The 23,679-nt window shown below is 42.1% G+C and overlaps 1 protein-coding gene across 1 annotated transcript; it reads right to left on the reverse strand.

The window, feature by feature from the left end:
* Positions 1-16,953: 16,953 nt before the first annotated feature.
* LOC112622509 (glutathione S-transferase A2-like) lies at positions 16,954-23,097 on the reverse strand. The gene is made up of 4 exons (XM_025382306.1): positions 23,044-23,097; positions 19,731-19,872; positions 18,449-18,580; positions 16,954-17,563 (listed from the first exon to the last, which is right to left on the reverse strand). The coding sequence occupies exons 2-4, from the start codon at positions 19,863-19,865 to the stop codon at positions 17,441-17,443; spliced, it is 390 nt and encodes a 129-aa protein (XP_025238091.1). The 5' UTR covers positions 19,866-19,872; positions 23,044-23,097; the 3' UTR covers positions 16,954-17,440.
* Between the last annotated feature and the right edge of the window lie 582 nt (positions 23,098-23,679).

Consider the following 23,679-nt stretch of genomic DNA (forward strand, 5'->3'; position numbering starts at 1 on the left):
TTCTGATAATTTGAAGAACATACAATTATATAAAAGTACAAATCAAAAACTAAGTAATTCATATGAAACGACTTCAATTAACCATGTAACCAAAAAAGACCTATAAAGAATTCAAATAAGCCAAGTGCAGTAGCTCAGGCCTGTAATCCCAGCACTTTGGGAGGCCAACGCTAGCCAATCACTTGAGCCCAGGACTTTGAGACCAGCCTGGCCAACATGGTGAAACCCTGTCTCTACAAAAAAATGCAAAAATTAGCCAGGTATGATGGTGAGTGCCAGTAGTTCCAACTACTAGGGAGGCTGAGGGGGGAGGATCACTTGAGCACGGGAGGATCTCTTACGGCAGAGGCTGCAGTAAACCATGATCACACCACTGTACTCTAGCCTGAGTGTCAGAGTGAGACCCTAGCTCAAAAAAAAAAGATTCAAATAAACTCAAAATGAAAATTCGTGAGAAACAGATTGCTGATTTATTTAGAAATATATTTTTCATAGTGTGTGTTCATATGTCTATTATTCTAAAAATAATTTATTCATCTAGAATATAATGGTAAATCTCTAATCTATTCATTCAAATTAATATCTATTATTGATTTGAGGTAAGAGAATAATGAGAGTATTTAGCTATAACTGAATAAATAAGGTTAATTCATTTTAAATCATTTTAGTTGTGATTTTGGCTTTCATTTAAACTCTCGCTTTATTTTAAACTTAGGATAAATTGGAAATAATTCTCAGTATCTGTGACTTAAGTTTTAAGCATATAGTAAGCACATTCTAGAAAATTCCCTGCATTTTTAACAACTGAAGTTATTTGCTTGAGATAAAGTGGTGACTTCCTCAGTCAAATGGCACCAAACAGAACTCCAAGCAATGGGTATTAATAGAATATCATCTTGCACCAGCTTTCTCTAGCTCTTTCTTTCCTTTTGTAACTACTTCCAAATCTATCTTTTATTTAAGGGAAATTATTTTAAAAAAGACTCAATAGACCATGAACATCAATCATTTCCCTCTACCTATTTGCAGAAAAGGTGAGATAAGAAGCAATTACTGTGCATTTACCTTGTTCTAGCCAGAAGAACGTTAGCAGGCAGGCAAAGCTGCTAAGCAGGTAATTTCACAGCTTTCAAGTGTGCCTCTAAAGTAAAAAATCAAAGGCAGTAATTCCATCTTTAATGTGTGTAAGAACAAAAGGAATTAAATAGACCAGTAACTATATGCCTTTTAAAATTATGTTTATCCTCAGCCTAGGATTCTGGAAGTGTATCTTCAGCCATCTTGGCATTATGCCTCCATTCTGCTTGGTCTACTCAAACTGGGTTTTAGTCATGTGGATTCTTGGGCAATTTCAGAGGAAGAATAAAGATTTTCCTTTCTATGAAAAAGTCAATTCAGTAAGCTAGAACACAGTACAAGCTCATAGTTCCTTGAATATTGAATACATATTTTCTGGTTTATAGAAAATCTTTATGTCCTGCTTGTGATATAAAGTGAGATTTCTTTGCTCCCATGAAGATGTTGCCTTGGCACATACTGTTCTCACTTAGAAAGGTCTGCACTTCACTATCCTTGCAGGACATTGCTTGGCACTAGTAACTAAATTGTTACCAACAGTGGAAAATAAAGCTTTGTAAAATGATCAGAGATAGCTAGATAAGCAAAAAAGTTAGCTTATTTAAACTGTATTGAAAAAAATTAAGCAAAATCAATTCTTTCTTTAAGAAATCTCAGTGACATGTTACATATTAATCCAGCATTTAAAAATTGTGAACCTTAAAACATGGAACTTCGTAATTCAGTGCAATTCAGCCCTTAAGCGTTTGGTACGTGTTTTCTTCATGTATGTGTATGTGTGTGGACCATACGTTTAAGTGCAAACATGCATCCTTATACTGGAAGCTTCATTTTAAGAAAACTTAACATAAAAATACTAACTTATAAAACATGATATTAGAGGCAATTATCCACATTCACAGGTCTGCTTTTAGTTTTGAAATGATTTGATGAGTTTAAGGGGGATGCTCTTTGAGTATATTTAAATTGTTCTGTTAAAATGTTTTGATTGACATTTACTTTCTCTGTGAGCTGTACCTGGCAAATAGCAACCTCAGTTATAGTTATGAGTTAGTAGCTGCCCTGTTTATGTCAGCATAATTCATTTATTTTAGAAATTTTACCAACCTACTTATTGCTATGGTCTGAATGTTTGCGTCCCCCTAAAATTCATATGTTGAAACCTAATCTCCAAGGTGAAGCCATTAAGAAGTAGGGCCTTTGGGAGGTGCCTAGGTTATGAGGACAGAGACCTCGTGAATGGAATTAGTGCCCTTAGGGCCATTATAAATGAGGCCCAAGGGAGTTTGCTTGCCCCTTCTACCATGTGAGGACTGAGTAAAAAGGCATGGACTGATATGGTTTGGCTCTATGTTCCCACCCAAATCTCATCTTGAATTGTAATCCCCATGTGTCAAGGAAGGGAAGTGATCTGATCATGGGAAACAGTTTCCCCCATGCTATTCTCATGATAGTGAGTGAGTTCTCACCATATCTGATGGTTTTACAAATGTTTGGCATTTCCTCTGCTTGCACTTCTCTCTCCTGCCACCATGTGAAGAAGGTGCTTGCTACCCTTTTGCCTTCTGCTGTGATTGTAAGTTTCCTGAGGCCTCCCCAGCCGTGTGAGACTGTGAATCAATTAAACCTCTTTCCTTTATAAATTACCCAGGCTTGGGCAGTATTTTTATAGCACTGTGAGAACTGACTAATACACCGTCTATGAAGAAACAGGCCCTCACCAGACACCAAATCTGCCTGAGCCTTGACCTCAGACTTCTCAGCATCCAGAACAGTGAGAAATAAATTTCTGTTGCTTATAAACACCTCAGTTTACGGCATTTTGTTCCAGCCACTGAATGGACTAAGATACTTATCCACTAGACTCCAGAAAAGTAATTTAATGTATTTTGGCAAATCCACACACTACGACTGATTTTCAGATTTTTTCTTCAGTCTTTTTTGGTACAGAAGCAGATGGATTTTTCCTCATAAGTTCCAGTTATGCTTTCAAATAGCTGTAGTGTGGAACCATACCTCCCAAAATACTGTGTCTTCTGGGCAAAATCTGTATGAAAGAGGGCCAGCCATTGGATTCCCATTTCACCTAGAATAAAATCCAAACTCCTTAACAGGACTTAACGGGAGTGAGTCATCTGCCACCTGCCACCCCCCTCCTCAAGCCATGTCCCTGCCCTCTACTTTTCAGCCAAGCCCCAGGGGCCTCCTTCGGCTTGGGGTACACAAAGACACTGAGCACTTTCTCTCTTCAAACCCATGAAAATGCTGGTTCCTTTGCCCCAGAACCTCCCTTCCATCTCTTTGCATGCCTAGTTTTCTCTCAATTTTTATGTTTCCCTTACCATTCATCTAAAGTAAAGTTCTCCCCAGCTACTCTCTATTATAGTCTGATAATAGCTGTGTCCCCACCCAAATCTCGAATTGTAGTTCCCATAATTCCCATGTATCGTGGGAAGGACCCGGGGGGAGAGAACTGAATCACGGGAGCGTTTTTTCTCATACTGTTCTCATGGTAGTGAATACGTCTCACGAGATCTGATGGTTTTATAAATGGAAACCCCTTTCACTTGGTTCTCATTCTCTTTTGCCTGCCGTAGTGTAAGATGTGCCTTTAGCCTTCCTCCCTGATTGTGAGGCCTCCCCAGCCATGTGGAACTGTGAGTCTATTAAAACTTTTTCCTCTATAAACTATCCAGACTTGGATATGTCTTTTAATTAGCAACCTGAGAACAATCTAATTCATAGTCCCTGCTTAATTTCCTTCACATCCCAATCATAGGCTATAATTACTGAGATATTTATCACTTTTTCTTTTGTGTTTGTAGTCTGTCTCCTCCCACTACAATGCGAATTCCTTGAGGTCAAAGGCCTTTGTCCCATCTTGTTCAGCACTGTATCTCTGTCCTAGTGCAGCATTTTATAGATTAGAACTAAAAAAATTATTTGCTGAATCAGTGGATAAATGGAAAAGGCTGTTGCCAGTGATTCTGAAAACCTGGGTTCTAGGCTGATTCTACCATTGATCAGCTTTGTGACGTTAGATAAATTTCAACCTCTCTGAACCCCAGTGCTTTCATCTGTAAACTAAAGGGGAGCACTAGATGTGTTGAGTTTTGATGCTTGATTCTTCCTTCTTTGTTTCCTTACAATACCAGAACAACCAGTATTGAGGGCAGCCTTAGAAGAAAGCATGCATAGGTCTTGAGGTAGAACAATAGGATGAGGATGTATAATAACAGAATTTTAATCAGCTTCAGTGCATCCTCATCTCAGATGCATGAGTCCTGGCTTTCACCTACAATACCTAATAGCCACCTTCCTACTATGTGAGAGCTGCTTCTCCACCTCTACTGCCATCCTCTTCCATATCTTCCCCAATATTAGAATGACAAAACTGTCACTTCAGGATGTGGGGGCAGCATGGAAAGAAATACAGATTTAGAAAGACCCCTTGTTGGAATGTCCAGTATTTGTGAAGGTGTCATGATGCAGAAGATGTTGATATGGACTGGCAGAGAGCAGTGGGGAGAACATTTCAAGATAAGGAGTGGAGTGCAGTGAGTGGAATAGTGGCCACGCCATTTCAGAGATGCATCCAAGTTGCCCTGCTAAATGCTCTGTTCACTTGTTCACTGCCCAACGTCAGCCTCGGGAATCTTTTCATAGCTTTCTTCACAGGGCTGTACTATGGAGGCAGGAGGGCTGTCCTTAATTACGTGTTATTTATTTCAAGAAAATCCTGGCCTTTTGACATGAAGCAGGACTGGGTGGGATCCACGTGACAACATGTTGGCAAAGAAGAGATATAAATCATGAAACTAAGAAAAAATGAGCCACAAGAAAATCTGAGCAGTAGTGCTTGGCGAAGAGTGGGAGACTGCGGCAGAAAGTTGCTGATGGAAAGGGAAGTTGGGCTGGTATTTGCAGCATAGAAGTTAAAGATAGACTGAGAAAAGACCTTGAAACTCATAGAACTAAGATGATTAGTTCATTAATTCAGAAATTAAAATTCAAGACTTTGAGAGAGGAAGGAGAGCTAGAGTGTAGACTACTGAAGTTTTGGACGTGAAAAGAAAGAAGGAAATAGCAAAAGGGAAAACTAGCCAAGGATAAAGAATTTTAAAAATTTGCTGTGGAGTGTTTGTTGGTTTCTTCTGAGTGTGGGTGCATGGCTAAGAAGGTTAGGACAGTGGAGACCTGGGCCGGTTTCTAAGTAGAAGGAAGCCTTCCAAAGGACAGAGGCAGCTGAGGAGACCAGCTGGAGAGCAGAGGGATTGTACAGCATGCTTATCTACATGATAGATTTGTGATTGTTTATTTCCATCTATTAGTTTTATTACTGTATTAGGGGATATAATTGACACTTTAAAATATATGTGTATTTTATATAATGTATTATATACAATATATTATATATATATGAAATATTGAGACCAGCCTAGCCAACATGGCAAAACTCCATCTCTACTAAAAATACAAAAAATTAGCTGGGTGTGGTGGGCACCTGTAATCCCAGCTACTTGGGAGGCTGAGGCAGGAGAATCACTTGAACCTGGGAGAGGGAGGTTGCAGTGAGCTGAGATTGCACCATTGCACTACAGCCTGGGTGACAAGAGCGAGACACTGTCTCAAAAAAAAAAAAGTGTACAGAGTTAAGTGTACAACTGGATACATTTTTCGGTTTTGTTTTCATTTTTGTTTTTGAGATGAGTCTCCCTCTGTCACCCCCAGGCTGGAATGCAGTGGCGTGACCTCAGCTCACTACAACCTCCACTTCCTGATTTCAAGTGATTCTCATGCCTCAGCCTCCCAAGTAGCTGGGACTACAGGAGTGTGCCACCACGCCTAGCTAATTTTTGTATTTTTAGTAGAAACGGGGTTTTGCCATGTTGGCCAGGCTGATCTTGAACTCCTGGCCTCAGGTGATACGTCTGCTTCGGCTTCCCAAAGTGCTAGGATTACAGGAGTGAGCCACCATGCCCAGCCTCAACTGGCTAAGTTTTAACATACACATACACCTATGAAACTATCATCATAATCATGATAATGAACTTATTCACATCCTCATGCCCTTTGGAAATCCCTTTCTCCTGCCTGGTCCCGTACCACTCATCTGCTTTTTGTCACAATGAGTTAGTTTGCATTTTCTAGAAGTTTATATAAATAGAAGCATACAGCAGGTATTTTGTTTGTTTGGTGTCTTTCACGCAGCACAATTATTTTGAAATTCATCTATGCTTTTGTATGTACTCATTCCTTTTTTTTATTGCAAAGTAGTTGAATTCTTTTCCTGTGGCCACTGTAACAAATTACCACGAACTGGGTGGCTTAGACAGCAGAAATTATTCTTGCACAAGTCTAGTGGCTAAAAGTCCAGAATTCAGATGTCAGCAAAGCTGGTTCCTTCTGGAAGCTCTAAGGGAGAATCTGTTGCCGGCCTCTCTCCTGGTTTCTGGTGGCTGCCAGCAATCTTTGGTGTTTCTTGGCTTGTAGCTGCATCATTAGATTCTGCATCGTAGAAACGGACGGTAGAAAAGGAAACACAGAGAGACTCACGGATTAAGGTGAAGAGGATGAGGGAGTAAGAAAGAAAGACGAAATGGAATAAGTTGGAAGGGGTTAAAAGGAAGTGAGGTGAACTTTCCACTTCCGCCTTTCAGTCAGCATTTTTTAAGTTGTTCTTTTGGCAGTTTACTCCAACTTGAATTTAAAATGTACGAGAAAAAAAACCTTTCTGTTCCAGCAAAGGGATTGCCCAACCTACTGTGTTAGTCTAACTCTGACTCCATGACTGAGCACCAGATGGCGCACTGCCCAGAGCCAAGGCACCTCCCTGGCGGCTGTAAACAGTTCAGTGCACAGCCTCAGCCACTCTTAGGCGACTTTCCACAATTGCAAATGAAACTGAGCCCAGCCTACTCAACCTTCCCTTCCTCTTCTAGATCACTGAGGAAGTCTACTGTCCCAACCATATGCCCTTTTTCGGAGCAAAACTTCTCAAAAAGGCTGTAGGTAGCTGGTGTTTCCACTGCCTCATGTCCCATTTTCTCCTCAACCCACTCCAGTCAGGCTTGTGTCCCCATCTTCTCTCCTCAGGTCAGCAGTAGCCTCCGTGGTACCAAATTCAATGCCACTCTTCTGTCCTCTTGCCTGTCTGTTGGCCTCATGATGCCACACTTTCTTGGACTTCCTTCTACTTCACTGACCCCTCCTCCTCAGATGCCTTGGCTGGCTCCACCCAGCCTTCTCTTCTCCACCTGCTCTCTCGCCCGAGGCGATCTCCTCAGCCCTTCTCTATCTTCAGAGGTGTGACTTCCAATACTAGGTCATAAAAGACATTGTAGTTTCCCTCTTGCTTACATACTCCAGAGAAAGTTAGCTTCCATGTCCTGGGGACATTCAAGCAGTCCTACAGAGAAGCAGACATGCCAAAGAAGTGAGATGTATTGCCAACTTTCAGAGAGGAACTGAGGCCTCTGCCAACAGCCATGTGAGTGAGCCATCTTGGAAAGAGATCCACTAGCCCCAGTCAAGCCCTCCGTTGACGCAGCCTTTGTTAGTGACTTGATTGCAACGTCCTGAGAAATGCTGATTCACCACCCAGCTAAGCTGCTCCCAGATTCCTGACCGTCAGAAACTGTGTGAGATAATAAATATTTGTTGCTTTAAGTCCCTAAACTTCGGGGTGAGTTGGTATACAACAATTGGTAACTAATACACCCATGCTGGCCTCATCTTTCAATACTTCCTCACCATGCTCCCAAACACCAGTGTACCTAAAACACACCCAACTTGTTCCTGACTAACACCCTGTCTCATTGTTCCCTCTGACTAAGACCCTCTCACACTGGATCTTCTGGTTCCTGTCATTCGGGACTTAGTCTTTCTTGGCATTCTCTGTCCCTAAAACAATTCAGGGAACAAAGTAGGTGCTCTATAAATGTTTACTGAATAGAACTATGAATAAAATACTTTAAACAGTATTTATTGGAACCATAATCCTTGAGAAGATTTTGTCGGTTTCTGAGGTTAAAGTCGAATTTTTTTTTTTCTGCTAGGTATGCTTAGCTGCCCTGTTGACTTAGAATGTTGCAACTGTATTCAAAGGTTCAAAGGACAAATATATTGAAACAAAGCTGCTGAGTGCAGAGGGAAGGTGAGTAAAGATTGGAGAAATATAGGAGGCAAGGCAGAGCAAAGTCAACACAAACTAAATTTGTGCTGACTCACAGCTGCCTCATTTAAGCAGCTCTAATTGGCAGAATCTTGCTAAAACATGTTTGTTCTTCAAGAATATCCCAGAAAACTAGCAAGTTGATATACCTAATGGCTCAAATATTGACCCAATTCCCCCAGTGCAGAGAAATTAATATCCACTTCAATTACATACACACACACACACACATATATATAAACTCACTATGAAAATGGTGGATGGTGTAAATATTAAATACCAAATGTTAATTACTTCTTAACAAAAATCTTCATACTTTTATGTCACAGACTACCCAGGAATGATATTCATAATATTTAACATCTGGCATGGTAAATATATAAATCTGTATATATACCCAAAATTAAAAATAAATTTCCCTTTATTTTCTAACTACACTAAACTATATATAGCATAAAATGGATAACACTTTAGAGCAAATCAGTAATAAATTATCGTCATAATTTCCAGTCATTTATAAACTGTCCATGTCTTCAGGGCTACTTAAGTTGACAGTGGGTCTTTCTCTATGAAAGCTGTCAGCTCCTGTTGGTGCAGACTTTTCCTGCAGCTGTGACTCTCGTGACTCTCAGTGTTTTCCTAGATCCCTGTGCTGCTTTCTGCTCTTGTCTCCCAGGGGAAGTAGAGCCCCAGAGTGCTTCATCATCCCTTGTGATGGCTTAACCCTTCCCCAGTTTGTAAATAGGTGATATGGTTTGGCTGTATCCCCACCCAAATCTCAGCTTGAATTGTAGTTCTCATAATCCCCATGTGTCATGGGAGGGACCATGTGGAGATAATTGAATCATGGGGGCAGTTTCCCCCATTCTGTTCTCATGATAGTGAGTGAGTTCTCACAAGACCTGATGGTTTTATAAGGGGCTTCCCCATTCTCTGGGCATTCATTCTCTCCCCTGCCGCCCTGTAAAGACGTGCCTTCCACCATGATTGTAAGTTTCCTGAGGTATCTCTAGCCACGTGAAACTGTGAATCAATTAAACCTCTTTCCTTTATAAATTACCCAGTCTTGGGTATTTCTCTATAGCAGCATGAGGACAGACTAATACAATAGTTATTTCATTAAACTCTCTTCAGCCACTCTTTTTGTTTGGTTGGTTGTTTTTTGTGTGTTTTTTTTTTTTTTGAGATGGAGTCTGGCTCTGTCACCCATGCTGGAGTGCAATGGCACAATCTAGGTTCATTGCAACCTCTGTCTCCTGGGCTCAAGCGATTCTCTTGCCTCGGCCTCCAGAATAACTGGGACTAGAGGTGTGTGGCACCATGCTGGGTAATTTTTGTATTTTTAGTAGAGACAGGGTTTTGCCATGTTGGCCAGGCTGATCTCAAACTCCTAACCTCAACTTATCCACCTGCCTTGGCCTCCCAAGCTGCTGGGATTATAGGCATGAGCTACTGCACCCGGCCTCTTCAGCCACTCTTTTTGAGAGGTCATTTTGCCACCTGCAGGAACCTTCTTTAATACAAATTTACATATTGACTCGTAATACTTTATATGCAAACCTTTTTCCTTGGGGTTAATTATGCACCCCTCAAAGGCTAGGATTATTATACCTTATTCATCTTGTATTCCCAGCAGCAACCATTATGAGGTAAATCTTATAAAGTTCACTTCAGGATAATAATAATAATAAATTATAAAATATCTGTTGTAAACTGGGGAAGGCTGGGTATGATCAGGTTGAAAACTCTATTGCAGAGTGAGAGTACAAGAGTCTACCGCTGGGATGTTTACCTGCTGAAGAGGAAGCAGGTAAATGTGTAAAGGGAACTGGGAACCTCTTAGGAAGCTATCTTGGAATATCTTGGTTGGGTTGAATTGACCTAACCCTTAGTAGATGTAAAGGACATGAGCCATGAGTCCCACGTGTTTGTCTGCCCTAACACACCCAGTTGTGGCAAAGCTGACATTATGGAAATGTACAATCGGGACCTGTGCCCTGGGTCTAACCCCCTAGATCTTAGATTTTCTGGGGAAGCATAAGTTATGGGCTTAGTACATGGCTGAAGCTAGAAATTGTTCCATCCTCATCTCTCCTGGACAGTGGCATGCCAGAGAAAAATAACTATATATCCACCTACATTTTGAGATCCCAGGCCTGAGGGATAGCAGGGAGGGAGACCTCCTCTTTCTTCCTGTGAAGGGCTGGAGAATGAAGATACTGGGACTCACATGGACAAATTGTGGCCAGTGTTTCAACCAAACCGCCTCAGATCATGAAGTCTATGGGACAACAGGAACTTCATGTGGCAGATAGCAGCAGAGACTGATAGAATTTTCTACTGATCTCAGGGCTACTTGACTCCTTGAATAGAATAAGCCCCTGTATTGTTGGATTTGATGTGGGTATTAATTAATTAGGAGGCCAGTAGGTTGAGATTTCCCCAGTGCTTTGAGTCTTACGTAAGCAAGCTAAAGCTCAACTCGGCATGAAGGTCATGTCCTAGGAAAACAAGAAACTTAAAATTAACCTATCAGAAACTGCCAACTAAATTCTAACTAGTGACTTTTCACTTTAACCAAGCAAATATTTTCTTTGTTTTGCTTCCATAAACACCTTTTCAAAGTTTTCCACTCATACCCCCTCAGCGAAGCCCAAATTTCTTGTGGTTTGGCACTGCCTGATTCATGAATGTCTGTCTGCTCAAAATAAACTCTTTAAAATTTTAATGTGCCTAAATTTATCTTTTAACATAGGAAAGAGACTCCCAGAGGGAAAGAATGTTCTTGCTATTCTAAGATGGATGCTTAAGTGACTGAAAATGAATATTTAAAAGCTGTGATTTTATTTTATGGATGCCAGTTTGGCAAAGCAAGGTATATACTTCCACAGCTCCCTCTTTTCTCAGGACAAAATCCAAACTTCTTGTCATGGCCTTCAAAGTCCCTAGGCCTGCAGGCCTTGTTCCCGGATCCTACCTCATCATCACTCCTGCTACCTTGCGCTTTAATGCTTCACTCAGACTGAGCGTCTTCTCTTTCTTTGAATACACCATGCTCAGTCTCTTTCTTTTACACTATTAACCATGCTGAGCCTCCATCAGGATTCCACCCCTGCTGCCCATCTATAGCTCTACCTCATAACTGCAACTTGTCTTGCCTGCAAATCTCAAGTCAGCTATGACTGCCCTCCCTGAGAATCCACCTCTGACCCATGGATTCCAGCAGAGGTGGCCTGATCAGGTTCACCCCCAGCACTATCTCATCCCTTAGCATGGAGTTGTAGGTTAAATTTTATTCCCCAAGAAGAGTATGTTGAGTATGTTCAAGTCCTAATCCCAGATACAAAAAAGGTCTCTGGTGGTGTAATCTAGTTAAGATGAAGTCACACTGGGTAAGGGTGGCTCCTAATCGAATTCCTGGTGTCCTTATAAGGAGATCATTTCTTATGACTACTTATTGTTTCATCCCACCAAAGTGAAGGCTGGACTACCCCAAAAGTGGCAGAGGAGAATTCCCACAATTTCATTTTGAGGTGGGCTGGTTGGGATTCCAAAGAAAGAAGCACTAAATGCTAAGGTCATCAGTCCAGAGCATTTATTAGGAGAACTTACAGTACTGCAGCAGTCCTCATGATAGATGAGAGAAAAGGCATGTTCTACCTAGATATGTCTGCAGTGAGGGGATCAGGATATGGAATCTGTGTGAAAGTTTAAGGAGTTTGGCTCAGAACCAGGACCAGTTTCTTTTGGTATTTGGAGCAACAACCTAGGTATCTTTATCAGTGTCTGGAAATGTTCAAGGCCCTGGTTTAGCTTTAAGCCTGCTGGGAAAAACCTGCGGCTGGATGGGTCATGGAGTGGCCAAGGCACTCTGATTTGCAGTCAGGACACAGAAAGAAAGTGAGGAAACTGGAGGACCCTACAATCCACCTCTCTGACTGGCTCTTACAATTTCACAGGTCCACCTTTTTCGTGATGTTTCCTAAGCAGGCAGAAAAGGGTGGGATCTCCTGCAAGGTCGTTTCCCCATAAATTTATGAAACACTGCCAACAAAACCTACACCAATAGTAAATACAGATGCACATGACAAGACCTAAAATCAGAATTCCCAAAAGGTTTACTAGGAGAGCTTTCCACCAAGGACCGCATCCCCCAAGCCATGATATTATTATAGACCACTAGGAGTCATCCCCGTTGTGGCCAATTAGCTGTAATTGCTTTTGTAAATGAGAGAAGAATTTATTAACTTCAGCTTCTTTAGGATGCATATACAACATTCAGTTTTTAAAAGGCACAGGTTCTGTGGTCATTAAAGAATGTCATGTTCTAACAGGTCCGGAAGCTCCGAGTTTATCTTGGAACCTCAAGTGGAGAGGATCACCCAACTCACAGGTATTTGAGGATACAAACCCATGGCAGGGTTTGGCTTTAAAAGTCTTATTTGTTGGGAGGCAAAGGTGGGTGGATCATGAGGTCAGGAGATCGAGACCATCCTGGCTGACACGGTAAAACCCTATCTCTACTAAAAACACAAGAAATTAGCCGGGCGTAGTGGCGGGCGCCTGTAGTCCCAGCTACTCGGGAGGCTGAGGCAGGAGAATGGCGTAAACCTGGGAGGTGGAGGTTGCAGTGAGCAGAGATTGCACCACTGCACTTCAGCCTGGGTAACAGAGCAAGACTCCATCTCAAAAAAAAGTCTTATCTGAAATTCCTTGTTGAACAGAATTTCATCAAAGCCAATCCAAAAGGCCTATGTAGAAATAATCATTCTTGCTGCACTTTATGCAAATCATTAGGCCAAGTATAAGACTAAAGTTTATTCTACGAACAACATATACAGTCTTATCATAATTTGTTTTTACCAAAAGTGAGGACTAGAGAGAAAAATTGTGCTCCAAAGCTTATCATACATTTATCATTAAATCCTAGTCTCATTGTTTTTAAGCTTTTTGCATGCATTTTAGACTAACCCTGCTTATTCCTGTCAATCAAGTGATCTCCTGCAGCTTGAAAGAAAGAAAAAGGGATGGGTCATGTAAACAATCTTGATCAATATGCTAGTTCTGGGCAATTCTCCTGCAAATTCTGCCAGGTAATGAAAGAGGAGGGTGCCCATAACCCAGAGGTTTCTTTCTTTGGGAAAATAAAACCAAGGAACTTCATAGACCCCCAAAGGGAAGTTCTATATCTTGGACTAACACCTCTAGTAAAGTAGAGGACAATCTACAGGCACCTAAAGATCAAATCAAAATCATTGACAGGCTCAGGGAAAATGCAGGCTTCAGCCCTGGGTGGCTATAATCCCTCTTTAATGAATTCCAGTCTTCTTTAGGGAATTGGTTAACTCCTTTATTAAGCCCTCTCTTGCTTATCTGTCTCGTATTGATATTTGGACCCTGTATAGTCAATACTGTAACTCGAATTGTTTCTTCTCACCTAGAGGTAATCAAATTCCAAATGATGCTGCAAACTGAACCACACATGAACATGCCATTCTACTGAGGACCCTTAGATAGACCCCAGGAGGAGTCTTAGCTGCCGTTCCTTATTCGACGCCCCTTTTCAGCAGGAAGTAGCCAGAAAGAGTCATCGCTCAAAACCCCCTAATAGCAGTTAGTGTGACATCTCCACAGAGCGGAATGTTCTAATGTACCCATTACAAAACTTTGTTCCCATATAAAGAGTCTCTTTCTGATTATCGAGTTGACACAATATATCCAAAGCAACTGAATGCACGACTCAAACTGTCATCCAACCACACAAAGAGGGCATTGATGTGAGTATGAAACTGATTTTTTTATTATACTAAGGACACATTTAAAAGTAATTTTTCTAGTGACCTAGATGAGATGGTGTGAGGCAGTGTAGAAAGATTTGTAAGATTTGTAAGATCAGTGCTTACTTTGTTAAAGGTTGTCACCCTCGTGACTCAACGGCTTAATTTGAGGTCCTAATGTGGCTTATATACTACATGGTCATTTCAGTAGCTCCCTCCCATTGAAAGGAATAGAGTCAAGTTAAAAACAGCCACTCCCACACGTCTCAGGACCGCAGGACTGCCTACTAGATTCTGAGAAAAATGGCAAGTCATCCTCTTATCACAAGGTAACTGGTTAATATGTTCTTTTTCAAGTTTGGTAATAAAAGGTTAACCAAAAATTTCAGCAGATTTTGCTCTCTTTACAAGTCAGTGGAAACTGGCTTTTTGAAGACACTCACTTTTCGTGACTTAGATGTAAGGACTAAGGCAGATGAGAAATCTCTGCCAGGAGCATAGCTGGGAGGGTACGTCTGTGAAGGGCAGGCTGATGACCCTCTGGAAGGCTTCTCTTACTGGGTTGCCACATAAAATACAGGGCACCCAGGTAAATGTAAATTCCAGGCAAAAGATCAGTCATTTTTAGTATAAGTGTGTCCCAAACACTGTAGGAAACATGTTTATACTAAAAAAGTATTGCTTGTTTATCTAAAATTCACATGTATTTTGCTGTTCTGTATCTTATCCGCCAAATCTGGCCGCCCTATTTTTATGTTCTTTCCTCTCTGCATTGCTCAAATCACCCTTCCTGGCCTCTGGGCCTTTGCACATGGTGTTTGTCCTGACTGGAATACTCTACTTTCAGCTCCTACTGTGTTTTCTCTATTGTGTCTTTCCCTAGATTAATTTGACAAGATGTATTCAATATCAGATTTCCCCTTAGACCTTGAGCTCCTGAGAGCAGAGCCTTCATGTTGTTTGAGTCCAGTCCTCATTGACTGGGACAAAACATGGACATCGTAGGAGCTCCGGAAATAAGATAGTTTTAAAATTTACATGGAAAAATTCTAGCAAATACAAAAGTAGAGGGAATAATATAACAAGCTTGAAGGTACCCATGACCTGGATTCATCAGTTTCTAGCAACATTTCTTCATCTATACCAGGCAGTGGATTACATTATGTTTACTCACAGAAAGAGAGGTCCATGTCCAAATCCTTGGGTCCTGTAAATGTGACCTTATTTGGAAAAAGGTTCTTTGCAGATGAAGTTAAGGAACTTGAGATGAGCTCATCCTGGAATATCCAGACAGGCCCTGAATCCAATGACAAGTGTCCCTGCAACATAGAGAACAGAAGACACAGACAGGCAAAGGGTGAGGTGCTGGAAGCCCCAGGCAGAAAGTAGAGTGATGTGGCCACGATCCGTGAAAGTCCAGAAATGCCAAGAGCCCCCAGAAGCTGTAGGAGGCAGGGAAGGATTGTTCCCTAGAGCTTCCAGGGGAATGTGGCCTTCACACCCTGACTTCGGACTTCTGGCCTTCAGAATTGTAAGAAAATGCATTTCTGTTGTTTCAAGCCACCCATTTTGTAGGAATCTGTGACAGGAGCCACAAGAAAATGATGCAAACTCCCACATACTCCCTCCACTACCATGGGATTCTTTTCAAGCGAATCCCAGACAGCATATCATTTCATCTGTAAATACTAGTATTCATCTCTAGAAAGGAAGAACTTCTCTTCTAAACATAATCACACTATGATGTTTAATATGATAATCCCTTATCATATTAAAATTCTATAATTCCCTAATTTCCCCAAAGCTTCAGCATTCTAGTTCATGTAAGTGTCCCATAAAAATTTCTTAGCAGTTTGTTTAATTTGGTCAGCATCCAAGCAAGGTCTTACAAAGAGTTTGAGGGATATTAGTCTTTTTTTTTTTTAGAAATTGATGAATGAATAGAGACAGGTAGAGTATGTGGGGATTTGTGTGTTCTCAAAGCCCAGTCTCATATACCCGGGTTCTGGAGGTGCATAGAGCTGTGCATGGGTCTGTGCAGATGTCACTGTCTGTTGGTGAAGAAGTACTGGGGACTCAGCAGGCCAAGCCCCACACCATGAGCTCACAGTACAGGGGAGCAGACACAGTGGCCCTCAGGTGTTATTAGAGGCTCCCTGGGGCTATGTGGAAGGCAGAGGACAGCCCAGCACTCCTGGGAAGCAATGAGGTAGTGTTAAGTGTGTCCACTGGGAAGAAGCTTGCCAGGCAGGGCTAGCAGATGCACCCAAGCAGGAAGGCAAGAGGCCCCACCATGCTCAGAGGGTTGACTGGGCTGGAGATCAAGGAGTGAGGACGGGTGTGAGGATGCATTCTGTATGCAGTCAGGACTCACTGAAGAATTCTGTGATTTTTCTTTCTAATTTGCATTTTAGAACAACTACTCTGATTGTAAATGGAGAAGAGACTAGAGCAAAGTGAAGCTGCAGGTAGGAAGCCTGTGTGTCTGTCTGCTCCCTCAACCACGTCTGCCAGCTGTGGGGAAGCTCACTCTAACAGGAGGAGAGCTCTAATTGCAGAAGCCCAGGTGTCCTGAGAGAGATTCACATTACAAGCCCAGTATGTGGGCGGAGCTAGAAAGCACTCCTAATCGAAGCAGTCTGGCACAGTGCCACACCAGGGAAAAATGATTTCGCATATAGTTATTTGTATGTAATTCACATATACCATCTGTATCTTGGCAGCCCAGGCCTGAGTGGCACTGAGGGAACTGAGGGAAGGCCTGGGGCCCCATGGAGCCTTAAGGAGCAGAGTGAGGATGAGCCAGGAGCACATACACTGTAAGGGACAACAGGGTGGCCTGAGAGCAGAGGGTGGGTCTGTTTGCTCTTCAATATTTCCTCACCTGCTAGAGAACTGAGGAATCCACGGCAGACAGAATCGTTATTTTGCAAATGCATAAGAAAGAATGCTTTCATTAGAAATAAAATGACTGTCCAGGAAAAGAAGAAAATGGCTTTATGCCATTACCCAGTATGGTAACTCTTCTCCTGTGCACACCCGAAAATGTCAGAAGTGCATTTCTACATTGACATTTTAATAGATTGTATGAGAAATTGTTTGCTACAGGACAATTCTTGGAAAAGTCAAACAAACCACATAATTTATAGTTTCCTTTTTAACTGAATTTTTAATTCCAAGAAAACGGTTGGCTATGAGGAGATTGGAAATCTGAATTCACATCAGATCCTAATGAAAAGAAATCAATTTTAACTAAGTCAGCGAATAGGAGTTGTATTATTTAATTAACATATAATTGCAACGAGTTCATTAGCTTCACAACAGGCACAGTCAACACTTAGGTAAAGCACTTTATTGTTGCAAAACTTTAGAATATTGGTTTTGTATGTTCTTGGACTCCATGGTTGCTTTACTAAAACCTGAAAATCCTCCTTGATTCTTCTAAAGATTTTGCATTCATGGGAGGCTGCCTTGGGCTGCCAGGCTGTAGAAACTTCTTCACCGTGGGCAGGTTGCTGATTCTGGTTTTCAGGGCCTGTAATTCATAAAGCACAGCCTCAGAGTGAAGCCAAGGCCTGCCACCACCATTAACATGACCCAGGGAATCTGAGCCCCTCCTGCCAAAGACCAAGCGAGTCCCCTGATAAGAAGATATGAAGATAAGAGCAAGATATGTCCCCTAATATGAAGATAAGAACAAGAACATGTAGCTCACTTTATTTTTCCCAAAGATGTCTTTAAGTTTTAATCAGTTCAGTCATCCCTATCTTGCTCCTTACATATTAATCCTGTAGATTAGTGACTCTCATATAAGACAAGAAAAAATAATGTGCCTGTGGGATATCAACACAGATCAGTCTCTAAGCAGAAGTAAAAATATGGATAAATTAGTTGGGAAAGAGAATAGTTATAGAAAATATTAAAGACAAACCATGGGACCACCTTTTCTCAGTGAGCGATACAGTGTGGGGGGCAGAGTGCTGGAGAGCTGTGCAGAGAGGAACACAATGTCTGACAGCAGGAGCTGGAGCCCAGGGAGAAAACCAGATGGAAAGGGCCCTGCTCAGACTGACTTAATGCGGGAAGACAAGGGCACATATGGGATAAAGGATGTCACAGAGAATTCAGGAACAGAAACCACGTTGAAATAGAAGGATGGGGAGAGGTGCTGGGTCCTGGGTCCTTCACATGATAAAAGGGAAAATACTCTCTGTGGGGTAGCATGCACCACAAATTTCCTTTCCATAACAAAAGTGTTTTCATTCCTCAACATTGGAGCCTGGAAGCTGATTTTGGAGACCCTGGTGCACTGAAGGCCTGGAGAAGGCTGGCATCAAAACTTGGACAGTCCCAGGACTCAGATACAAGACCCCAAGATGGGAGATGTGGGGCTGCCTCTCTGGGCTGCGAAATGGGTCACCTTCAGCAGAGGGAAGCTGGAGATAAGGCTGGAGTCAAGCTCTTCCACGTAGTAGAGAAGTTCCACCAGGTGAATGTCAGCCCGGCTCAGCTTGTTGCCAACAAGGTAGTCTTGTCCATGGCTCTTTAAGACCTGGAGAATTGGGGGAATCAGATCAGGAACACATGCCCACCCAGGCTGGGACTCCTGCTTCTTTCAGAGCCTCTCCACCCTGACTTTCCCCACCTCTGTTGCCTTACTGCATGGGTGCAGAGATCCAGAGCTTTCTCCACATCATCTGAATGAATGAGAGAGTAAGAAGTGTAACTCTACTCACTCCTCAGTTGGAGCTCAGGCTCCCATTTTCTCTTCTTATTCCGCATCGTTGTGGCATCTACACCACCCACCCAGCTTGCTTCTTCCACATAGGCCAGGGGCATAGCACCCGCCGCCACATGTTATGTCTGCCCCAGGCCCTACAATGTGGAGCCCTCACATTCAGGACGTGGCTCTACGTTCTGCTCTCTCCCTCTCCAACCTCCCTTGGACAGCGACTCCACCTTCATGACAACACTCTTCCCCCAGAAGGAGGCTATTTCAGAGTCCTCATTTCTCCTTGTCTGCTCTCCTCATTCCCTGCTCTATCTCCCTGGGATCTGTAGTAAATCTGGGTGAACCTGAATTCATCATCTTTCTTACAGCGTTGACTCTCACTCCTGACTGGCACTATGTTATAATCTGCAAGCTGAAGCGTTTACAGGTGAACTGCACTGATGTCTACAACTTACTATAAAATGCATTTTGCAAAATCTTCCTCTGCATCCCACGATCACTCTCCTTTTTAAAAATACACATCTCTGAAACACTACAATATTCTCTGGTTGGGCAATCGGTCTCCTGTTTTCCTGCACATGGTACCAGAATGTTTTCTGATGGATCACTTTCATCATGTTCATCTTCAATCAAAGTCCATGGGGTTCCATAGACTCAACAGCAACCTCTAGTGTGGTCAAGAGCCTTCCACAGTCCACGTTCTACTTATGAACACGAAATTTTGTTGAGCAGATAATTCCATGTTGGGGTTCAGTAAATTAAAATTTTACTGGAAAATTATAGCTTGGGTATAAGTGATACAATTGTTTCTCCGAGCCTATTTTCATAAAATGCCTTGAGAGTCAGAGCGCTGCATTGGTGTTCAGGAAGTCTCACTGAAAGTGAAGGTCAGTGTCCCAGGAATGCCCCGCCACTATTTTTCTACTGGCCTCTAAACTCAGTTCCCCAAACACTGAACAGTTTCACTTACTTTTTCAAAGGCAGGGAAATAGCGATTTTTTGTCTTCTCTTTGATCAAAGCAGTGTTGGCATCTGTATCCTCAGGTTGACAAAAGGGCAGAAGAAGGATCATTTCACCCAAATCTGCTATACCTTCTGTATACATATCAATCCTGAAAGACAAAAACAACCAAATGGTCAAATACCTTTCCTTAGATTTTATAGGTTTATAAAAACCTAAGAGATTAGAGTAACAGGTGATGGCAAAATAATTCACCTCCAGTGAGTGCCTTTTATAGTCTAGTCATTATGCTCTGATTTTACAGGTATATTAACATTTATTTATTAAAACAACCTATCGAGGTAGACAGATCTCTAAATTTTGTTACACACATGACCTAATACAGGACAAAAAAAAACATTGGTGGTCACAGTCATGAGAGAAATTGGTGGAATCACTGCCAGTACCCACTGGTGCTGTGCTAGGATTGGTCATCTGAATTGTAGTTTGTTCTGTGCACAGACTTAGTGTGTGGCAAATGGTCAAAGATCTGCTTCCTAAGTAATCCTAAGAGAGTCCCTGGTACAGCCTTCTCATCCTTATTTCCTCGTCCTCTCTCATCATTTTACACCTCCCAGGGCTAATTCTATGTCCCATATTTGCAGTTCTTCCAACTACACTCATGAAACATGTTTCCACAGCCCTCTCCATGTGCTGTTGCCCAACTTTAGCCATGTGTGCCTTTCCTGAGACCCCACCTAAGAATCCCTTTCCTTGGTGAAATTCTCTATACTTTTTAAAACAAGAGCTTTATTCATGCATATTCACATACTATAATTGTCACATGTTATATTATACTATTGAGTGGCTTCTAGTGCATTCACAGAATTCTGAAAAAATAATCACAGTCTAATTCCAGAAGTATTTTTATCACACTGATAAGGACATCTGTACCATTAGCAGTATTCTTCATTTTTCCCCAAGTCCCACTCCTTTAGCCCCAGGCAACCACTAATCTACTTTCTACCTCTTTGGATTTGAGTATCTGGACATTTCGTATGAAAAGAATCCTATAATATGTGGCCTTCTGTGTCTTGTTTCTTTTATGTAACATGTCTTATGGTTTAATCATCTCGTAGCATGCATTGGTACTTCATTCCTTTTCATGACCAAATATCTTTCCATTGCATGGCTAAGGCGCATTTTTCTCCTCCATTTATTGATTGTTGATATTTGGATTATTTTCACTTTTTGAATACTATGAACATTGTTGTTTGCATTATTCATTTATGTGAAAGATACAGTGTGGATGTATTTTTGATTGTTTGGGGGTATACCTGTTAGAGGGTCATTGGAGTTTTTGAGGATCTGCCAGCAGTTTCATTCAGGATTTATTTGGAATCATGCAGTCTGATCACAGCAGTAAGGAGACCCCTTGGCTTTGCTGGTATTGAATCAGTCTGGCTGTTTTTTCCTTCTATCCATGTGTCAAGGTAACCCCAGCATCCTTGGTGCCAGCCTCTACTAGCCCTGCTTAAGTATTCCAGTTGCTATAATTGGTTGGTAATTTAGGTTCCTGGTCATCATTCTTGGAATTACTGGGACCTAAGATTTGGCTTCTTTGCAGCTTTCCCTCCCCAGTCCTTCATCTACAGACTCTCAAATATTCTATGCCTGTCCAAAGCTATTGGCCAGAGTCCAGCCTCTGAAGGCCTGAGCACCTGGAATCATGCTTCCCCATCCTCCTGAGTTCACGGTTCATCAGTGTTTGGAAACCTCTGTCAGGGTGCTGGATCCATAGGCTGCATTGTCTTTTACAATCACACTTGCCTGAACCCTCCCCATGTTCACTGTTCCCTCATCTCCATGGGACTCTGCAATACTGGACCTCAGTGTACACATCCAAGGCCCAGCCTGCTGTTGGTCTTGATGCCCTGCCATGGTCCCACCCACTCAAGGAAGGACCTAAATCACTCTGTGTTCTCTGTGGATGGAAGAACAGAAAATATACCGTACAGGGCTCTCTCCTTTATGTCTTTCCCGTAGAGGTTGTATTTGCTGGCAATGTAGTTGAGAATGGCTCTGGTCTGCACCAGCTTCATCCCATCAATCTCAACCATTGGCACTTGCTGGAACATCAAATATCCATCTTTAGAAGGAAGAAAAAAAAGGAAAGTGAAATGTCTATGAAACCCACCCTTTCCGGATGAAAAATAACGGCTGTGGAAATGACTAAATTTGTAAAATGAAGAAGAAATTATTGCCTGTAAGATTTCACTTGAAACAACTTATTTTTATTTTTATTTTTATGTTTATTTTTTGGCAGAGTATCATTCTGTCACCCAGGCTGGAGTGGAGTGGCATGATCTTGGCTCACTGTAACCTCTGCCTCCCAGGTTCAAGTGATTTTCCTACCTCAGCCTCCTGATAGCTGGGATTACAGGCATGCACCACTGCACATGGCTAATTTTTGTATTTTCAGAAGAGATGGGGTCTCACCATGTTGTCCATACTGGTCTCAAATTCCTGAACTGAAATGATCCACCTGCCTCAGCCTCCCAAAATGGGGGATTACAGGTGTGAGCCACTGCACCCAGCCCAAACATTTTAAAAAAGCTTTGTGTAGTTCTTCTTTTTCTTAAGAAGCTTCCTTTTACTTTTTACCCATTTGTTTCATGTGTATTTTTATTGCCCCTCCAGATACATAGTGGGACTCTTGTATTTTTTGTGTTGATTTACCTTCATGGATATTTTAGGAAGAGGTTGGGACAACTTACAATAGGACTGGCAACAAGATGTCATTTAAAACAGGAAGTTCCCAGAGTAAGTCTCATGGTGTTTGTGACATTTAAGGCAGGTTCTGAGAGCTTTTTATGTAACGGTCCCTTTCTCTGGTCTTCAAAGTCTGCAATAGTGCTGCAGTGTTACCTTGTCATGCCCCCCCCATGAGAGAAAAAACTCAAGACATTGGCCACATCTATTTCTCTTCCTTTCGTCTAATGCATGTTCTTGCATGTGCTTGGATGGGGCGGGCTGTATGGGATCCTGTGCTGATGACCACAGCTCATTCACGGTTCCCCAAGTATGAAAACAAAAAAGGGCTTTCTCAGGGTGCAGGAGATCATTCCTCTAACAAATACTCTGAGAGGTCTGGTCCTTTTAGCCTGGAGAGAGTTGCCAGACTTGATCAAGGAGCCACATCCCTTCCATCTTAACCACTTTCTCCCTCTGCACCATGTCCAAATACCACCCCTCACACACATAGGCATTACTGGCTGCTCAAGCCTCCCTCTGTACTTCCTACTAGATACACTCATCAGAGGCACTTAGAGATTGATCTTACCATTTCTTAACTTGTCCAAATCTTCTGCAGATTTTAGAAATTTCTCTTCAAACTGGAAGCAGACACAGTAAATGGGTTCTTGTTAGTTCATTCTATTATAGACTTGTGACCTTGAATGGCCCCTATCTGGTGCATAATTTGGAGAATATAAGACTTCTGAGTTTGGCAGGGTACCCAGAGGGGGCTGGTCATGGCCATTTGGAAATTTAGACCTAATTCGCTGAGAAAAGTGCATGGGTCACAGCACATAGCTGCTCAATCTTCTAGGTCACTTCACCTCCACCCTGATCTCATGAATGTGTATGATTAGGTCATGTTTTGAGAGGGCACGTCACTGGAGAAAAGGCACTGAGCAGTTCTCCGAGTTATGGTGTTGTCATATCTTAGGAAAGCCTGTGTCTCCAAGCGAGATCAGACCACAACCTTGTGTGTCCCCAGCATGGGGCGTGCCATGGGCTAATGGCCATCAAATATTCTGCCACCAAGGAGCCTCTGCTGTAATTTGTATCGCCCCACTTCTCAGGAACCCTGCTAAGGGTGAAATAGGTCACCGCTGTTACACAGCTTTAACACTTGCAACTATAATTTTCTCTTCTGAAGTTCGTGAGACACGATAGGGTAAAATTGTCAATTTAA

Source organism: Theropithecus gelada, chromosome 4, assembly GCF_003255815.1.
Source record: "Theropithecus gelada isolate Dixy chromosome 4, Tgel_1.0, whole genome shotgun sequence".
Taxonomy (NCBI): Eukaryota; Metazoa; Chordata; class Mammalia; order Primates; family Cercopithecidae; genus Theropithecus; species Theropithecus gelada.